This window comes from Solanum stenotomum, chromosome 1, assembly GCF_019186545.1.
Source record: "Solanum stenotomum isolate F172 chromosome 1, ASM1918654v1, whole genome shotgun sequence".
Classification (NCBI taxonomy): domain Eukaryota; kingdom Viridiplantae; phylum Streptophyta; class Magnoliopsida; order Solanales; family Solanaceae; genus Solanum; species Solanum stenotomum.
Window position 1 is genome coordinate 12,605,936 of NC_064282.1, and position 20,942 is coordinate 12,626,877.

A 20,942-nucleotide genomic window follows, 5' to 3' on the forward strand; every position below is an offset into this window, starting at 1 on the left:
AATGTTAAACGTTTTAATCTTTAGATCCAACTGAAAAGTGTAAAGAGAATTCTTTTTACATATATAAGTATTAGAGATTATACGAACAGTGCACCATCTACATAATGAGAGAACAGAAACTGAATGTGTACTTCAACACGCTGGACTTGTCTAATGAAGTTTAAGTCTTCCGTGTGGTTTACAAGCTATTGCACAAGAGCGAATTTACCCAGAATGCACCTGAAGGGGGCAGCAGGGTTTCCGGTAATTTCCAGCAAAAAAACATCACAAGTAAAGCATTGAATTGTATATTTATGTTACTATTACATCTTGTATAGAATCACCTTAATAAATAATAATCAATTCCCTAAACTACAAAAAATTGGCAAATATTTTCCATTTGGGGATGCATCGACCATGGTACACCGCAAGGCTGCGGAGTCGAGGATAGCAAACTATCCAGTGTTTGACCAAACACATTAAAGTCGCACCTCATAGCAAGCTGATTACAACAAGTCACCACTGATGCTGCAAAGTCGCCACTAAATGATATGTAGCCCAGTTTGACAGTAAACCATGCTCTCAGTTCTTCCAGCAAGATTGGCCCAATTATATGGGTATATAAAACTGTTTCAGGACTAAGTATCCCTGCGGCTTTTCTTATTCATCTTATCCTGCACACGGTACTTTTCTCGTCTCTCTTCTCTTTGTCGCTTCTTTGAGAGTTGCTCTTCCTTGGACCTTTCTGTTTCAAGTGCTTTCTTCTTCTCTTCATCTTTGAGCTTGCGTGTTTTTATCTGAAAAATGCATTTAAAACAAAAGTGACCATACTATTCATATCCAAACAGATACTATAAGCTTTGACAATCAGTAAAATTATGGCACTGTCACTTAAGGATGAATTATCCAAATAACTCTTTTAAGAGCTTGTAGCTAGTACTAATGGGCAAGTGACCACAACCTACAGCCAGGAAAGTACTAGTAGTTAAACCAAGTCTTAACTGCTCCTGTAGGAGAGAGCATACCTTCTCGTGCTGAATGAGTCTAAGTTTTTGAATATTAGCAAGCACTTTGCGCTCATGAGGTTCCATCACCACAGCCCTCCGATCTTCCAGGAGTGGTCGCTTCCGAGCTGGAGCATCCTTGGGCTTAGAGGCAAAGGGGAGACCTTTCTGTAATTGCTTGGGAATTACCAAGGGGTTGAACTTTTTCCGCTTTCGTTCAATTGGCTGTGGCATCAAACAACATAACAAGCAAAGCGGCGTCTGTCAGCAGGAAGAAAAAAACGCAACAGAAAGACTTTGAATGTAATAATTAAGTTATTAACAAACATGTGAAATAACATGTTTCACCTTATATAATGAATCCTTGTTGACAGGCACTGGTAGATTATGTTCTCTCCTTAATTCAGCAACTGTTTTCATTCCTCGCCAAGTTTGATCACGTGGCTGTAATGCTGTTGTCAATGGATTGTAGAAGGAAGGAACTTCAACTTGAGTCCAAGCACGCAAGAAAACAATGTCACTCATAAGAATCTTATCCTCAAATGTGCATCTAGCAATGCCTTCTTTGGCACTCCCACCCTTCTTCTTGGGTTGGTTACCAATCTCTTCTTTAGCAGCCTAACATTAACACCAACAACAGAAGTAGGGAAATGAATTAGGAAACGAGTAAAACCATTCCAAAACATAGAGAACTGCTTCTACTACATCTTCACAACTTTCTGTGGTAGAATCACTTTGCAACATGTACAACCTTTGGATCATCCTCCAAACAACGAGACAAATACTGTTAAGAAAATGTCAAGTCTAGCTACAATTAACAAGAACCACAAACTAGTGTCCATGGATAACCCATAGGTATGGAGAGAAGAGTCAGAGGAAACCCCGAATAACGAGCACAAGCAGGCAGGCAGGTATGGATGAAGACCCCTTCCCCACCCCCCAGTGCACATGCACCTTTTTCTTTTTAAAGAATTCATCTTTGTTGTGTGTAAGTGCATGCTTTGTTAGAACATTAAAATATTAAATATCTTATGGTCAACAAATCATCTTTGTAGTGTGTAAATCCATGCTTTGTTAGAAAATTAAAATACTAAATATGTTATGCTCAACAAATCAACAACGCGTAACTTTTCTATTCTTTCTACAGATGTGGTCAGAATCTCAAAAAATAACATCTCATACTGTTTATCCCTCTGATCAAATGTAGTTGAATACCACCAGCATGCAATTTTTAAAAATTGCGTTGATCCCAAAAATTAGTATAATTATTTAATCTTGGGTTGATTGATGGTGGTTTAATATTTAGAGAAAAAGAGGGAATGAACATGAGAAGTCAGTATCTAGATGAAGTGACAAGAAACTATCTTCTTCCCGACTTGATTATATTGTCTAAAGTCCTGTCAATTTACAGTCAAGCACAAGTATCCCTAACTAGAAAACCAGGAAGCAAAGTGAGACAGCAGTTAAATGATACCCAAAGTGGTAAACTACCTTTTTCACTTGCCCACGAATTCCACTAACAGTTCGAATAGCTGCACCTTCAAACCTAGCTATTTCAAGATCTGAAGTGAACATGTCCTTGATAAGTGCTGTCTTCTTGAATATTTTACATGGGTGACCAACTAACTTAATCTTTTTGACTATTCTTGCTGCATGGTTGAACTCTAGCACAGTTGCAGTCGCAGTGATTCTAAAGGATGCCTGTAAAAATATAGAGACAGACAAAGGTAGAACAATCAGCACAGAGGCAGGATCAGAAATCCAAGTACAAAGAAGAAGAAAACAGTGTAGAAAGAATATAGCAACTAACAAGGGAAGCAATGCAAAAGGCTACAAGAACAACAAAATAGTGCGATAATATCAACACAATAAATATCAAAACAGGAACTACAATAATATGGCCAGTACAAAAATAAACACCAACAAGCCTAAACCATCAAAAAGCAAAACAATCCTCCACGCCCTCCTATCTAAGGTCATGTCTTGGGTAACCTTAGAGTTGTGTCATGTTCTGTCTTCTCTCCCAAATACTTCTTCGATCTACCTCTACCTCTCTTCGTGCCTACTATAACCAACTTCTCACATCTCCTCACTAGGGTGTCTGCGCATCTCTTCAAATATCCAAACCATCTTAATCTCGCTTCTCTTATCTTGTCCACCCGGAGGCCACTCTCACCTTATCCCGAATATCCTAATTCCTAATATTATCGCTTCTTGTATGTCAACACATCTTTTGAACATGGGAGTTCTTGACTAGCCAGCCAACACTCCACCTCATACAACAAAATCAATCTAACCATCACTCTATAAAACTTACCTTTAAGTTTCAATGCTACATTGTTATTACCAACAAGCTCCAGATGCGAGCTTCCACTTCATCCACGCCGCACCAATACGATGTGTGATATTAGGGCTGCGTATCGCTCGGTTCGGTTTTGAAGTTTATCGGTTTGGCTTATTGGTTATCGAGTTGTAGAGATGCTAAACCGTAGAACCATTAAGATATTGGCTTATCGGTTTTTGGTTTATCAGTTTTTTATCGTTATCGGTTTAATCGTTAAGATTTGACACAAAAAAAAAACATTGAAAATCACTTAGAAACAAGGTGACAAACCAAATAAACCATGCACATGAGTTCACAAGTTACATCTTGCTCAAAAGCAAACATTTTTACATTGTAGAATAACCAAGTATTTGAGACAACAAAAAATAAAGTATGAAACCAAACTCTAAGTCAAGGACTTTATATACAAAATGGTATAAATATAATTATTTAATTTACTATCGGGTTACCGGTTAACTCGTTAAGAAAAAACTTCAAACCGTTAAGAAACGATAATCCGATAACAAAAAAAATCAAAACCGTTATCAAAACCGCTAAACCAATAACCCAATACTGATAAACCAATAACTTGTTTTCGGTTCGGGTTATCGGTTTCGGTTCGATTTTGAACATCCCTATGTGATATCATTGTCGATGTCCCCATTTCACTAGATTATAGGCTCAATCTGCTTGAAACTATCTTTCTTAGGGATAGCATGTGTGTCAAGCCTCACTCCAAGCCTGCCTCTTGCATTGTATTACTGAATTTGGTCTCCAAATGCTCTGCTTGGTCTTGCTTAACCTGAACGCTTGAGACTCCAGAGTTTGTCTCCATACATCCAATCTAGCATTAACTTCACTGCGCATTTCATCAATCAGTACTATGTCATCCGCAAACAACATATACCAAGGCACCTAATCTTGAATGGACCGCGTCAATTCATATGGTAATAGTAGTTAACAATTGTGGTTGAACAGATAATTATGGTGATGGTTGGCATTATATACTGGTGACGAATGGTGGTAGTTGTTGTGGTAATGGTGATTGGTGGTGATGATTGCAAGTGTTGGTGACAGTTGATTGTAGAGATTGGTAGTGATGTTGTGGGTGAGGATGGTGGTTGTGACGGGTAGTAATTAATAATAGAGGGCCACAGAGGAGGTAGTTGGCAATGGTGAGTGTATTTTAAACATTTTAGTTGGCATAATATGTTCCCTATAAATTGCAAGATAGTCTTACTTTATTTGTTTTTTTTTGATGACCAGTCTTACTTTATTTGTTCCCTAAACCTTTAGACTTATTCTCTCTAGGGAGCTGATGTATATTTCTTAGCACTCTTCTTTTCTGCATATACTAAATGTCATCAATGAAATCAATCAACTCATCAAAAAAAAATTATTGATATAGTGTTAGGTTACTTTAATATTTTATTCAAATTTTATTAATTTTTAAATGAAGACAAGTTTTATATATTCAGATGTTGAGAAAACAACAGTCTTAACTGTTAAGTATCCATATCTTATATCTTAATATTCATATGTATATTCAGACTCAAACATGTAAATTTTAATACAAATCTTGATATTTAGATTCATACGTCTTAATCTTCATAGAAAAACAAATAAGGCCTAAAGCATATTTAGAAATGAAAATGGCCAAGCACAAAGCCATAAAATGAACGGAGGCAGTAAAATGTTATGTAAATCAAGCAATAAGTACTAAAAAGAGACTACAATCTAGTGAAGACAAATGAATTTGTACTAATGGATGATTCTTCCATCTACGAGTAAACATATGGTTCCCAATTAATTTAAGGAAATTGGTTTGGCTTGTATTGCTAGGCCTTTTTCCTCTTTTCTTTGTTAATAAACGAGAAATCCACAAGGGCCAATAGTGCAGATCAGAAATTGGTGAATAACGGGCCCGCTCTCTCCACCCTTCTCAACTTATATAATGGGCTATTGTTTATAGCAAGTTTGAACCTGTGTTGCACTCTTACTTCCAAACCAAAGCCCTAGGTGTACTTGAATTTCTAGACTTGTAAAGTTAAGACTTCCATCAATAGGAAGAAATGGGGAAATAGACCATAACAGGTTAGCTTTGTACTTGCTGAATGCATTCCCACACAACTTTCCAGAGGCCCACCTAAATACAACACCTTACCTAATTGTTTGACAAGTACTTAACAGCAAACATAGGCAACTACAAGTGACAACTTACTTGATTATTTGACAAGTTCTGGACAGCGATCATTCCCGTGTGTGGAGGCACAAGGGGACCCCAAAACATTGCCAAACAATGCATGTGTTCAGGAGTGTACTTGAGCATACGATGACGGCCATTTAGATCCTCAATGGCATAAATAGGTACAGTTTGGTAGCGCCTCCAACCAATAGAAACAATAATTGGATCCCTAGTCTTCAGCACTTTCTTGTGCCACCTGTGCCGCTTCAACCGAACCTGAAAAAAAAAGAAGATAGTTTTCACCAGTAGTATTGGGATGCAACTATACACTCATTCGGAAAATAGAAATTAAGTTTTCACCAGTAGTATTGGGATGAAACTATGCACTCATTCGGAAAATAGAAATTAAGATTATTCATTCCCAAAATTTAACTTCATATAATTACACATCATAACAAGGCATTAACATTGATCAAATAAATTACACCATGATGCATTAACTTTTATGGTCATTTCATTTATGCAAGAGTCTTTTCTTTTTTCTATTCATGAGTCCTGCTAACATACTACATAAATGCATGACAGGGGCAGGAGCCTCTCGCCTCCTTTTTTTTCAGTACTGTCTACTATACTTGCAGATAAGCTGTTGAGAGTAACAGGGACTTCCAGTCAGGGTATTATAAGCCTACTACCATCACATGCTCAGAACTTTGCTAGTTAATGGGGGATTTGCTTAGAACAGGAAAGTTTACACCTAGATTAAACTCAAAGAAATAGAATTTTGACAGAATCTTATTTCCAGTAATAGCTTTCTTTCTGGGCAAACTAATAGCTTTCTTTCTGTAAACAAAGATGATAGGCTCTCAAAAAATTGTTTCAGGTTGCACTTCTCTCTTATCTTATGACCGTATCTGAGCAGTCTGTTGTGTCTTCTAGCATTCATAATACCATAACTATGTGATGGTCTCTCTGACTGGGAGTTAATAATCCATCCATAAATCGTTCACAACTGATAGCTTACAGTAAAATGAACAAGTTTAACTCATTAATATATCGTAGAGAAGAGACAAACTTCTAAAGAAGTGAATACTAGTTCTTTCAATTGTTTACAAAACCAACAATCAAGCGTTTTCATTGAATATCCATTTTATGGGGTAAATAAACACAAAAAAAAACAAAAACAAATTGGACATAACCAAAGAGGAGCTTTTACCTGCATGTATCCAACATTTTCTTCTCCAAGTGCTAGACCTCCGAGAAGAATCGGATGGCAAGGATCAAAATATTCAACCATTTCAGAGGGGACATCATGAACTTCTAGTCTAAGATAAGTTCCTGTTCTGAAGCCTTCTATCTCTATCCGAGTGGCCTCATCAAGTTCATTTAGTGCTGCTAAATTCACTTGTTTCTGAAGCTCTACCTCTTCCTTCAACTGTGAAATAGGACATGATCAACTATAAAGTAAATGCATCCCCACTTTATGTTTGGCTGAAATTAACCAAACCTTACCTTATCATAGTACCCATTTCCATCAGCTTGACCCCGATGAGACTTTGTGTCTGGTTTAATAACCTCGTCCTCATCCTCATTGGAGGAATCCGACCCACCATATGTACATAGAAGTTAAGGTCATAAAACAAATTGCAAGGACAACAACAACAACATCCCAGTGTGATCCCATCATAGTTAAGGTAGAGAAAATATTTGATGATGAATGAAAGATGACGGGGTGGAGTGGAAGGAAAAGGAAATAAAGATGAGGTAACAAAAGGATATTGAGAATCAAATTTTGCACGAAGTGCCAATTTCTTTAGCCTGCGCTCCTCAACTGCTGAATCATCATCCATGCGGATCATATCATTAGTTCCAGTGCCACCTGTCTCATGGCTCTCATACTTCTGACCTGTTTCCAAGTCTTCAAAATCACCAAACAGATCCTCGTCATCCTCACCAACATCATCATTACCATTAACATCCCTTGAGCCACCTCCACGAGCCGCTTTGGACCAGCCTTTGCTGACAAACCGGAAACGGATGGTTTCAATTGATTCTTGAATCCTCCAGTCAATTTGACTTGAAAAATTTACAAATTTGGAGCAGTCCTCGGAATCAATATTATCATCATTCATCTGCTCTTCGGGTTTCTGCACAAGGAAATGCAATAATTTGACAAAGTCATTTCAACTCCTACCAAAATAAAAGTGGTAAAATAAAAAACAACTACAACAGCAGAAGAGCTATAATTAACTGCAATGAGAATGCTTTTCTTTGGTCCCTCCACATGACTATCATGTCCTCTACTACAACGAAGTCATTTTGATACTTCTACTGCATACACTTTCGGGTTACAAAGTAGGAACAAAAAAATTTGAAGATATTATAACAGTTCTCAAAATCAAGCTACCCTCAAAATACTAGGTAAAAGACAGACATAGTAGCCACGTGATTGAGTAATCCATCTCCATATCTTTTAGACTAGAGTGGATGGATACTCTGAAATTGTAATGCAGATATTATAGAAAATGATTCTCGTAACACATGTTTCATCTAATTGACACGCAATGTGCTTCGCTGGGTATCACATGGACCAAAATCAAACTACCGTGGAACCAAAAGCTTTATTATTTGATGAGCTGTATAAGACAAAACCTTTGTTCCTTCCCCTTTGGGCACGAAGAACTCAGTATCACTTTCATCATTTTCAGCTCCATGCTGTTGTAACTCAGCTTTTGTAGTTGACTTGGATTCAGATGCCCCATATACAAGCTGCATAAGATTGACATTTTGGCGATTACGTGTCCTTTCTGACAGGAACTCTTTCCATCTTGAAGCATTGCCCGTGTCCTCTTCTACTAAAAGAAACAAACAAAGATTCCATAAGAAATGAAAGATTTGGAGTAATTAGAAAAGGATTGGAAAGAAAGCGAGCTACTTTACAGCAAGTTAGGAACTTCATTTACTCCTAGGCCAAGGGGATGATGAAATACTAAATGGAGATCAAACTACACAGAGAATGATGTCTCTACTAAATGAAGATCAAAAACCTACCATCTGTATCAAAATCATCATCATCCCCTGAATTTTGATAAGCTTCATTTTCCTCATCAGTGTCCTCTAAATCATCATCTTGTGCATCCTCTTCGACATCTTCTTCACTATAATCCTGGATTTAATGATGTAGTATAAATACAACATATACGCATATCAAAGTCCAATTCCACCACACAGTGAACCAGGACATACAAGAGCATAACTTGGGTCAAAACTTAAGTTCAGAGCATATATGTGAAAGACGTAACAACTTATACAAATTAATGTGGACAATAATACGCAGGTGAGGTTTATATAAATATTGGAAAGGGGTAATTGATGAGTTTTAGAAAGCACTATTCTTCATTCAAAGAACCTCTGCTCCCAAAAAAAACTGGCACAGTTTTCAGGGACTCTTACATAGGTGGAAAGCAACAGGTTCATCAGATTTCTCCAAATAGGAAAGAAAAGAAAAACAGGAGGCATAAGCTTTCCTCCTTAATATTCTGGTACAGATAGCTGTCTACTTGTTTTTTATCCGCTATACACAAACACCTCATAGACAAGATGAGGCACAACGTGAAGGACAAGAACTAGATCACGAATGTCATTGGCTTACCTTTTCATCAAAATCATTATCATTATCAAAGATAGCTTTTCTTCTCATTCTTCCATCATGGAAATCAACATGTTCCCTGAAACTACTACTCAATCCTGGGTGCTTCTCTGATCCAATATTATCTTCTTCCTCAGAACTATCATCAGAGGTGTCCTTTGACTCCTTTGGATGAGTACGCTCCAACTGTAATGGTTCCAACTCATTCAAATCTTCAGCATCATTGTCTTCATCTGATCCATCGCTGTTGGGTTCAAACCCAGACTGATCTTGCTCCGCAAGCACCAAATCATTAGTTTGATCAGCTTTAGCATGATTTGATGAGGATGGATTATGTTTTTTCCCAAAAAGGGAAATAAAACTATTTTCTAACTTCTCATCGATTGAATATTTCGTGTTCTGAAGTGATTTAACTAAAGCCTCTCCGACATCATTGACCTTCCCTGAGATCAGGAGGATAATACTTGTCAGTGGGAAAATATCTTGCCAAAAGTTGTGACCCAAAAAATAAAATAAGAACATATAGCATGTTGGAAAAAGGTGATCTCAACATCCAATATTTTCTTTATCCATTATTAAGAAAACTAGTCAAAGCCCGTAATACTGAAAAATACAAATTACCAGTGTTAAAAAAAAAAACTAGTTGTAGATCCATGCATGACACAGGTGAGATTTTTAATTATCAGTCTATGCAAAAAAAAATTGTATCTAACATAATCCTGTTCTTTTATTTTTTTTCACGCATTAGTTGCTATTGGCATCCACCTAATGTAGTTTGACAAATGTACGGACCATTTTTCGTAATAACATGGTAGGGAGGTGACAGTAGCATAACTCAATTTTTCTTTTCAATTGGTCAGCTTAGTGAAAATGCACACAATCCAACAAACCACTATCGATCATAAGGTTTTCTCAGAAACTAGTTTCGATCATAAGATTAACAACGACCATTCCTGTCCCGACGGTATCTAAGCAATTGGTAAAAAGATGTACTAAAATTTTGCAACATATAGGAGTTCTCAACAACTTCTAAGACCATCTAAGCAAATAGCACTCCTTCAAATGCAAAAGAGAGAGAAAGACTGAACGTGGAGGAAATGGATGACACAAACACCAGCAACAAGAGAAGTTTTCATAATCAACATTTGGTCTTATTAAGTCGCTTGACCAATAATTAGTAGAGTTCAGCCAGAAATTATGATGAGTAACTGATAGGGTTGGAAGGAATCCAGAGCAAGAAAAGGAAAGCAACGACATTCAAGCCCTACTAATTGGTAAAGCAGCAAATTTTAAAGCTATAGCTGTTTATGAATAAGAACTTACCAATTCAAACAACAAAAAAAGCTATAACCAAAAGATAGCCTGAGGCATATCACTTATCTTGCTGGACTAAATAAGGGAATGTGAATTTCCCATAAGCTAAAAAAATTTGGAATTCGTCTATTTTTATTAAAAAAAAAATATAGGTTTATAAGAAACAGAGAGGAAATATTTACCTCTGCGACCCCCAACAGCAGCTGTTTCATCAACCTTAGAGAACTGGACAAAGTGATCATTTATGTTTATATACACAGCATCCTTATCATAAAGAAGATCGCCCAATCCAGACATGGGGGCATAAAACAGCTTTTCCTTGTCCCTTAGTCCCTTCTTCTTGGCAGCAGATGGTAGAGGGCATGGATCAGGTAATGCTGTTATACCAGCTAAACAATAATCACCAACACCAGCAATATGTACCTGGTCATATTGTGAAGCAGCTTTAGAACATGGACAAGGGAGAAATAAACTGCTAAATCACTAGCTGAAACACCATATATTAAAATAACTAGATATAAATAAAATGACACGGTCTTCACATGAGTCATTATACAACTAGTGAGTTTGTATCCCAAAGGCATCCATCTTTCCCGATCTTCTCTGCTTTGTTATGAAAGGGAGATAACTTGTTCCCTTTCAATAGTACATCGAACAGTAGAACTCACAAACTCTAATTGTTGACAAGTAAAGAAAATATTATTCACAAGTGAAATAGCCAAGCACTAAGCTAATGTTGGCCGCTACAAAAGATTCCCTGTGCAAAATCTACAAAACATTGATAAGAGTATCATTTTTCCTTCTCGCATATGATGACAAGTTTACACCAAAAAGGCCAAAGGTCCATACTATACGCGAAATTTCTAAAACTATAGCCAAAAGTCTCTATATTAGCCACTAGATACATAATATGCATTTGAACGTTAAGCTTGATGATTTTCTCTGAGTCTTTGAACCAGATCTGTTGTATTGTCACTCTTAAAGTTCATCAATTTGTAGCCCGATAGAGCCAACTAACACTCCATAAGATGTTAGGCATATTGGTATGCCATCTCTCAAGTCTCAGCAACTTTATTACTTTCAATTGACCTTACAGGGTGCACGAACCTTTGCTTCTATGCCTATAAACAGCCAGTTCATAGCATAATCAGAATTTTATTTGACATGAATTAGTACTAAAAGTTATTTTTTGAAACTGTACTACTAAAAGTTCTTTCCCAACCAAATACAAGTAAAGTACAAGAAACAAAGCATTCACATCACAGACCTTTGTTCCTTTCTTCATATTACAACCACGAAGATAACCGTACAAAATGACATTTCTGTCACACTTGTTGTCCATGCGCACTTTTTCAGGGGGAGTTACATCTTCAAATCGATCTACAACAATGTAGGGGTGGGACATGCGCCAGGATAAAGGAGGAAACTTCATGACAGAGATAAACCGAGCAAGATTATGCACTTCACGTTTAGAGTACCTACTCATTAACAAAAATTGTTTCATAAATTAAATAGAAATATTACATCATATCAATGTAGCATGCTAAACATGTATTTTCAAATATGGAAGCCAGGGACTTACTTCCCATGGATAAGACCAGACAAATAAAATAATTTAGCTCCATCATATATCTCAGTCCAAAATCTATGTTTTAACCGTTGTTTCGTCTTTTTAAGCTTCTTAACATCCTTGAACTGGTCGAGATGTGTAAGAACACCCATAACTTTAGGGAATCCATGATTTTGCAGTATATTAAGGAATTCAAAGGTCTCCTGCAAAATTAATTAAACCAATCACAAGGTCTACCAACAAAAAAAATATCAGCCGAGAAATTTTCATAGAGGAAATAAAGTTGGCAGAAATCACCAATCAGTAAATGTGAAAGGTACTAGAGAAAGAATATAACACCCTCTGTGTTACCTTGGTAACAAGATGGAAGCATGCAACAAATGTCAATTTTAATATAACCAATTAAGTTTATGTAAGGAATCTAACTGATACTCCGTCTGCCTCTGCTATTCTGTGAAAGATTTTGATCAAACACACCATTAAATAACTTAACTAGCATATTGAATTGATAGTGTTAGAAGATAGCATGGAAAATAGTTGTTGAAAGTGATCAGGTATTAATGAGGAAATCATGGTATAGAGTAATAATGTATTACACTTTCTTCAAGTACTAATATTTTTGCATGTCATGAGAAAAGGCATGTCAAATAAAATGGGACAAAGAGGATCAATTTGAAAGACAGAGGAATCAAGAACTTACATTAATGATAATATCTGCATATAATTCAATCTCACCTAACTCACAACGAATAACCCATCCTTAGACTAAAGTAGTTGCTACATATTCAATGAGAAAACGCTAGAACAATCTTATGCTTATCCTAAAGAGTCTTTTTTCTCTTAAGAAACAAAAGCGCACCATTTCAAAGCCATAGCTACCATCAATGAGAAGCAATGCCAAATCCGCAAACTTTGCCACATCAATCATTCCATTGATATCATTCGGACACTCTATAAACTGCAAACGTCTCTGCTTACCTACAATGTCACAAATGAATTAACAATAATTTTCCAATACCAAAGATCCAAGTAAAATGCAATAGAATATAGTTATGCCAATACTGCATATATAGCTACTCTTCTAATTGATTAAGTTGACACCTTACTTTGGGACATCAAAAGGGAAAAAAAAGTCTTCTAGATATTATCAATAATGTCAAAGGAGAGGCATAGAAAAGCACCAAAACCTGCTTTATGGGATATATTAACAAGACTCAACTAAATGAAAAAAGACGCAAAATTGATGGAAATAAAACACTGCATATTAAGTTAATATATTGGTGGATAAAGACCATGGTAGTTCAAGTTCCACTCTATTTCTGGTTAAGTTTTTAAGTTCACAATGCAATTGTAACTAGTAACTAACTCTCTTGTAAAAATATTTTAATTTAATTTCCTATTCCTAGGGAGTAGAGACTAGAATATTTCCATCTGCTGAGTTTCCTTAACACTTCACACTAAATTGATCCAGCCACCTTAATGTTTTAGAGTCAACCTACAGGCAAAACTCAAGAGTTTCATAATTAACCTAGGATTTGTGTTGAATCACCAACAAAGAGCTTCCACTGAAACAGCAATTTAGCAAGGCACAACATTCATCCTACAAAGTGCCTTGCCTACCGGGCTTAAGTGCACATTTGACAAGACCAGTTACTAACATATTGCAATAAAGCAGAAAAGCATATCCTCGATCACGTACCAAAAAAACGAAAAGAGAAAAAAAGTATAGCTATAAAATACAATTTGACAGTTTATATACATATCAGAGTCAGTAACACCATCACAACCACAGCAGATTACTCGGACGCGAAACCAAGCACTCACTGTATACCATGTCCCAACTGATTTTGGAGGCATGTCTTGCTTGTGGAGAACTAAATATAATGTCAAAACCAGTAAAAACCAGCCAGCTGAAGTTATTCTGAATGCAGAGTAAATTAAGTAGAAAGAAACCCAAATGAAAGTAAAATAACCTCCTACACAAAAACATCTTTATACAAGAAAATTAGCTTTTCTCTTTTATTTCATTCATTAAACTTAAAATGATATATGGGCAAAGGGGAAGTATTAGGAAAATTTAATTATGGTCTTCGCTAAAGTACGGAGTCCATCTCGAAAGCCTACCATTGTAATTGAAATGGGGAGCAGGAAAAGGATAAGGAACAAGAAAATGGATATACTGTAATATGTTAAATGAATAATTTCCACAACCACCCAACACCTCCAGCATATTTGATAACCTCTCTACCTCCTTTTTGAAAGAGACAAAAATCACAATCAAGACGAAACATGAGATAAACAGAAACCATCAAAGATAATATCTCAGATGTGATCAGGTGAATCCATACTTTCTTTCTAATACTTCCAATTATTCATTTATGGACTAAGCTAACCGGAAAAAGGAACAAGGTGGGAAGCCAATACATACCTGATACTATAGTGATGGGACCTCGAACTTCAGGTAAATTTTGCTTTGTATAGTGCTTCACGAGAGACTTAATTAACAGTGACTTCCCAACCTATAATAGCATAATAGCATAATCCATAAGAAGATCAAATCTAAAACCCAATGAATGACATCTAACCAAAAACAACCATGTGAAATCAACCTTGGGAGGTCCCTGCACTACAATAACATATGGAGCTGGTTCACCAGTGGACCTATCAACTGTTGGGACATGAAGCCTCTTCTGCTCCTTCTCTGTTGCTCGTGCTTGTAATTTCTTTGCTTTCACCGTGGAATTAAATGCAAATGCCTACAAATTTACATTATAAGTCTCAAGAAATTACTATTCAAGAAATCTTGGACTTGTGCCCAAATTATTATTTTCTTGATGACGTAATCAAGAAGATGCAAAGAGTACAAAAGTAGATATGCTTTCTCCATTACATGATAAAAGTTAAGACCCTGGAGCTAGTGAGGAGACTTAGGTCTAGAGTTAAAAGAACTAACAAAATCTATTCATATATGACTGGTTAGACCAACAAAATAGACTGAAACAAACATTTACCCAGATTATTAATAAATATCAGTCAAGAATAGAGTAAAACAGTAGACGAACCCAGGCACATAAAGAACAAAAAGAACTACAAGAAAAAATACTATTCAAGAAACCTTAGGATTATGTTGTTTATTGTTTTCGTCGGAAGCACCCTTTTTTTTCTTGTCGGACTTGGATTTTTTCTTGGCGGTAGGACTAGACTGACGTGACCTGTGAGATTTGTGCGACTGTTCTCCGTCGATAGCCATGGCAGAGAGAGAAAAGTCTATGAATCAATTTGGCGTTCTGGGTTTCCAACTGCAACCCTCAAAAGACTAAGAGCATCGTCGTCGGCGGCGAAGAAGAAGAAGAATGGGATGGATAAATACTAAAAAGGGTTTAAAGAAGACACTGTTTATGGAAAAGGGTTTAAGGGCATAGTAGCGCAGCGAACTGTTTAAATATGGAGAGTATTTTACTAAGGTTATTCCGTTATATTATACTCCTTAGCGTAACTTGTAAGTTCGTAACTTAAATTATACGAATCTTATTATAGAAATATTTTTATCATTTTTTGGAGAGTGTCTAGATTGATTTATTGTAAGTTATTTTTTAATTTTTTAAGCTTTTTTTCTTTAATTTAGAAAGTGTGTAAATATAAAAAGGTGTTTAAAAAAAAATTAGGCAGAGAAAGTTTTAGGCGGAATGACCCGGGAGACCCTTATATTTGATTTCGTTTGTTAGTTGGATCCTTTTACTCACCACTTTACCAACTGAACCCTTAAACTCTTTAAAATACAATATTTTAAACCCTTTTTTTGACGTGTCATCCTATGTGACTTTTTTTGTCCGAAGTGCGTGTAATACACACATTTTAAGAGCGTAAGACCTTCAAAAAAGTCACTTTATATCCTTTTAACATGTATCTTCTTCTCTAATGAGTCCAACACCATTGTTGATTAAAAATTTAGCTCTCTCTGGCCTTTCACTCAAATTTTCTTTCAAAAAATTCCCCCTTTTTTTTTTGTTTTTGCCATTCTTCTTCTTACTTCTATGGATACTTCATTATCAGTTGATTTTTTTCTTTAATTTTTGCTACTTGTATAATTATACTGCTGTATTTATATGCTCCATTACTTGTATAAACTTTTCTCTTTAATAATTTTCCCTTAATATAATAAGCTTTCTCCAATTTCGTCAAACATCAAAAAAAAAAAAATACTCTTAGTACAATTTCATCAAACACGCAGCAAGTAAAAAAAATGATCTTTTTTCATTTTCTCTAACACCCAAAAGAGAAAAAAATTAATCTATCTCCATTTTCATCATATACCCAGATTATTTTTTTAGCTTTCTCCTATTACATAAAAAAAATCCCATAAAAAAATATTTTTTTCTAATTTCATAATCCTAAAATTCGAGATACACAAAAATCATAGACCAAAAAATTAGTGAGCAGAACATATTTTGTTCTAGGTTAAGACGAGGCTAATACAAAGAAAAATTAAAAATCGCACTAACACCTTCAACAATGGAAAATACCATGGAAGTGAAGGGTAGAAATTGAGGTGAAAAAAAGATATGAGTCTATTTGAACAAAGAGAAAATGAAAAGAAATAGGAGGTTTTAGACTTTTAACATGTAATTTTCTATGTGGCATTATTAAATGACGTGGAATTGACATGGAATCGACGTGGAATCAATTGTAATACACGCACCTTTGAGCCATCCAAAAAGGGTTTTAAATGTTGTATTTTAATGTGTTTAAAGGTTCAATTGGCAAAGTAATGAGTAGAAGAGTCCAACTGATAAACAGAGCAAAGTACAGGGGTTTCCCAGGTTATTCTGCCAAAGTTTTTAAAATATCAAAAGCTAGGTGTGCCCAATTATGGTGCTTATAAATTACTTTTAAAAAGTCAATTCCAACCCCCTAAATTAATTTTCCATAGAGTTTGAAATAACGACAAAGAGCCAAAAATATACCCCTCAACCATAGGAAATAGTTTAAATATACCCCTAGTTATACTTTTGGGCTAAATATACACCTCTCCTTATACTTTTGGGTTAAATATACCCTTATGACTAACAGAGGACACGTGGACGGCTCAGATTAAATGAACTATTCAATTTAAAATAAAAACAATTTCGAATATAACCCGCCCCGCCCCAAAAACTTAACCCGACCTAATATGTCACATTGACCCACCCAATTTTGTCTTTCAAACAAGAAAATCTAATGGGCGATTCAAAGAGGTCTGCGAACTTGGAACCACTGCTTCGCCAAACTCTTGCTACATATATTTTTTAGGCAAACTCATGCTACATTTTCTACCATTTGTTTATATATTTTGAGGTGAAATGTTGTTGCGTTAGTTAGTTACCAGGTTCGACTGAGTAATCCTCTCCACTGGCCTCAGGGTTCCCTTGATACTTCTCATCTATTTAAAGTTTTTTGAGAACTCGTCTTGCCAAGAGAAGTCTGGTACGATATGCAACACCATAATTTTGGGGTGTTGTACTTGTTTTTTGTCCAGATTAGTTAGTTTGTTATTTACTTTTTATTTTAGGTGTGGTATACTGCTGAGTTGCTGCTAAATTATTGAGTTTAGATTTTTGGGCTAATCTGTGGTTTCATGTTGATGAAAATAGTTGATGCACCTTAGTTATTAAACAAATGTTGCCAACACAACTATATCGTGCACAAGTATTACAACAAAGAACTATATGAACTCATATTTGCGAAGCAAAGGTTCCAAAGTTCGCAGACCTCTTTGATCGCCCATTAGGTTTTGTTGTTTGAAAGACAAATCGGGTGGGTCAATGTTACCTATTAGGCCGGGTTAAGTTAATGAGGCAGGGCGGGTCATATCTGAATTTGATTTATTTTAAATTGAATAGTTCATTTAATCTCATTTGTCCACGTGTCCTCGGTTAGTGATAAGGGTACATTTATCCCAAAAGTATAACGGGAGGGGTATATTTAGCCCGAAAGTATAACTAGGGGTATATTTAAACTATTTCCTATAGTAGAGGGGTATATTTGGCCCTTTGCTGTTGAAATAATGATATAATGTCTCACTAATTAATAATTTTATATCAAATTTGAAGTTAAATACACTTATATACATGTATTTTTGGCATTAGATACATTCTGAAATAAAAATACATAGGGAGAGAGGCAAGCGAGAGATAGAGAGAAGGGAGGCAAGCGAGAGATAGAGAGAAGGGAGGCAAGCGAGAGAGTCAGTGTATCTTAGATACATGCGAATCACACTAGATATACATATTTGAGGAACTAGATACATTCTGAAATTTAGATACATAGGAAAAAAGGTGAGCGGGAGAGGGAGACAGGCAAGCAATGTAGGAGAGAAGTGAGCGAGAAAGTTAGTGTATCCAAGGTATAATTACACCTATTTTTTACCTAATGTAGCCGAGTAGATTATACATGTATCTGAAGATCGAAATCTGACATAAATAGTAATTTTGAAAACTTACGAGAATTATGTAATTAGACCTTAAAGTAGTAAAAATTGTGTAGTTTGCATCAAATTTTATTAGTGATTGATACACTTTTACTTAGCGTGTATCTCCTAGTTTGTGTCCATCTTAATTATTACATTAGATAATTTTAATGATTTTACTAGTATATAAGTAGAGAAGAACCCAATTTATAAGAATATTATCATAGTTAATCTTCTAAAGTTTCTTCTTTTCCCATTAGTAATTTCCACAAAACAATTATTAGAAATAATTTGAAGAGTAACATTTTGTGTTCGATTAAAATAAATTATATGTTTTCATCTGATGTCTATTACTTTCATTGATGCCGAATTAATTTGAATTTTTCTCGATTCCCAGTTTCATTAAAACACATATAAAATAAAGTTTAGTTTTATATCTTTTTATGTATATACTAGTAAACGTAAATAATATAAGCTTTAATTCTTCATTATGAGAAAAACAAGAGGGATCGGTTCAAGTAGTAAATACCCTCCACCTCCAACGTAAAGCTAATCATACCTCATATTCCATCGTCAAATATAAACAGTAGCGGTAGAAAGGAACTGACAACTAAAACCTCACAATAACTATTGGCAATCCAAAACATGTCTATAACAAAAACACAAAGCTATTCAAACAGCTTAATCTGCAATTCAAGTCAAATAAAAAACAAAAGAAGATGCAAAATGTTCAAGGAGTTCTGATGGAAGGACATGAGAATTCTACTTGACAGCAACAGCTAGTTCTTCAGCTCATGTATCGCAGCGAGGCTGTTTGTGTAAGGTATGAATCTTCTCTTCGGATTTAGTTGTCCTGGAGTCATAAAAGTCTCAACCTTCTGCCCACTCAGGTAATAAAGATATATCCTTTCAGTTGTGCAGATCACCACAATGTCATCACCACTGTTTATGCAGGGTAATACGCTGCACAACACAGTACCATTGTCAATAAAGGGATCTTCCTCCAGTGTTTGGCGAGACTTCTTGTGTCCAAGATTTATGCAGACACTGTGATTCAGACTCATGTCCATTCCTCCGTATATATCTAACATAAAAACATCCCCACAATCGTTGTAAACAGTTACATAGGATAGCTCATCCTTTACCTGAGTCAAGGCACCATATCTCCCAGGTGGAATAGGCACACGTAGAACTGCAGCGACCTCATTTTTCACATCAAATGCTAGCACACCATTTGATGTTGTACTCCAGTACGCCATCCCCTTCATATATAATCCCCCACCAACAAGAGTTGTATCTTCCAACTCAAGACACTCTGAAGAAGAGCGACTCCAGGAATTTGATTGAGACGAGTAAATCTCAAAGAACACAACTGGTTGATCAAGAAGAGGGACAGCAGCGACAAGGTGAAAATACGATTCAATATTACCCTGAGGATCAAACGCAAGAATGACAGCTGGATCAGATCCGTGATAATATTGATGAGGAGGGATACGCTTCCAATCTTCGGTCAGAGGATTGCAAACGTAATAACTCTCCAACCCCTGGCAAAGGAGCAACCCGCTGCTAGAACTGAGAACTTTAATCCTTTCAGGCAAGAAACCCAGGGAAGGATTGGGGATACCATTCGCAGAATGGTCCAGAGACGAGAAATTAGGATCAGATTGGAAATCCACATCCACAACTTGATAAAAGTAGCCTGAAAGTTTCTGGAATGAAGTGCTTTGCTGGTATGCTAATAACGGACAAACTATCCAATGATTCCATTCATTGGACACTGCCCGAAACTTCACCAATGATTTACCAGGAAGGAAAGGCAATACATGTTTCATAGCCACATCTTTGATCTCCATGTCTTCTCTCTTAATGTAATCTGCAGGTAATTTTGATACTTCATTCAATTCCTGCTTATAAGCAACAGCTTTGAAGTCGTCCTCTGGAACCTGCAATCCAAGACAAAAGAGGTATTGTAATCAGATGAAAGAGATATATACATATCAATTACAGCTCAAACTCATACTAGTTGGTGTCAGTCCCATGAAACATTTATTTCTAGTCCTCTCTATTTAGGTTGGGCACTTTCAACAAGTTCACTTACAAAGGCTCATTTAAATAGTGTATTCATCAACATCTCTCAAAAAAATAAGGAAATTAATGGAAAGACAAACAAGAGTGTATCAGAAAGAGCAAGATCTAAAGAAGCAGGTTCTCAAAAAAATAGGGGAGTTCAAATTGCCCATATAACTACATTGTGAAAATAAAAAAAATGGATTTGGAATAAGATGAGTTCAAATGAAGCAAAATGAATAGTAATTTTCATCCATCCAAGTAATTGTTGGTTGTGTAACCTTAGATATGTTTGACTATTGCAGAACTATCGATCAGAAGAAAAAAGACCATTCTTCTATAATAAAAAGGTTATCGGAAACAGCCTCTCTATCCAAAAAGGTATGTGGGGGGGGGGGGGGGGGGGGGG

At 35.9% G+C, this 20,942-nt stretch overlaps 2 protein-coding genes across 6 annotated transcripts in view; both read right to left on the bottom strand.

Moving 5' to 3' along the window:
* Nucleotides 1–222: 222 nt before the first annotated feature.
* On the bottom strand, nt 223–15,424 carry LOC125861236 (uncharacterized). 3 transcript variants are annotated; one of them, XM_049541188.1, is made up of 18 exons: nt 15,137–15,424; nt 14,631–14,777; nt 14,450–14,540; nt 12,881–12,999; nt 12,034–12,224; nt 11,719–11,929; nt 10,634–10,874; nt 9,141–9,580; nt 8,540–8,654; nt 8,141–8,340; nt 7,264–7,635; nt 7,001–7,099; nt 6,705–6,923; nt 5,528–5,767; nt 2,475–2,684; nt 1,332–1,601; nt 1,005–1,208; nt 223–776 (listed from the first exon to the last, which is right to left on the bottom strand). In XM_049541188.1, the coding sequence occupies exons 1-18, from the start codon at nt 15,269–15,271 to the stop codon at nt 618–620; spliced, it is 3,663 nt and encodes a 1,220-aa protein (XP_049397145.1). In that variant the 5' UTR covers nt 15,272–15,424; the 3' UTR covers nt 223–617. The 3 variants fall into 3 exon arrangements, with proteins under 3 accessions (XP_049397145.1, XP_049397140.1, XP_049397149.1); XM_049541183.1 differs by having other exon boundaries at nt 8,141–8,343; XM_049541192.1 differs by lacking the exons at nt 12,034–12,224; nt 14,450–14,540; nt 14,631–14,777; nt 15,137–15,424 and having other exon boundaries at nt 8,141–8,343.
* A 3,679-nt stretch (nt 15,425–19,103) lies between these two features.
* LOC125861281 (uncharacterized) overlaps nt 19,104–20,942 on the bottom strand; it is a 49,835-nt gene continuing 47,996 nt past the window's right edge. For all 3 annotated transcript variants that reach the window (XM_049541218.1, XM_049541229.1, XM_049541222.1), the window contains exon 3: nt 19,104–20,409. In XM_049541218.1, the coding sequence (XP_049397175.1) occupies nt 19,246–20,409 (1,164 nt within the window). In that variant the 3' untranslated portion in view covers nt 19,104–19,245. The remainder of the gene's footprint in view (nt 20,410–20,942) is intronic.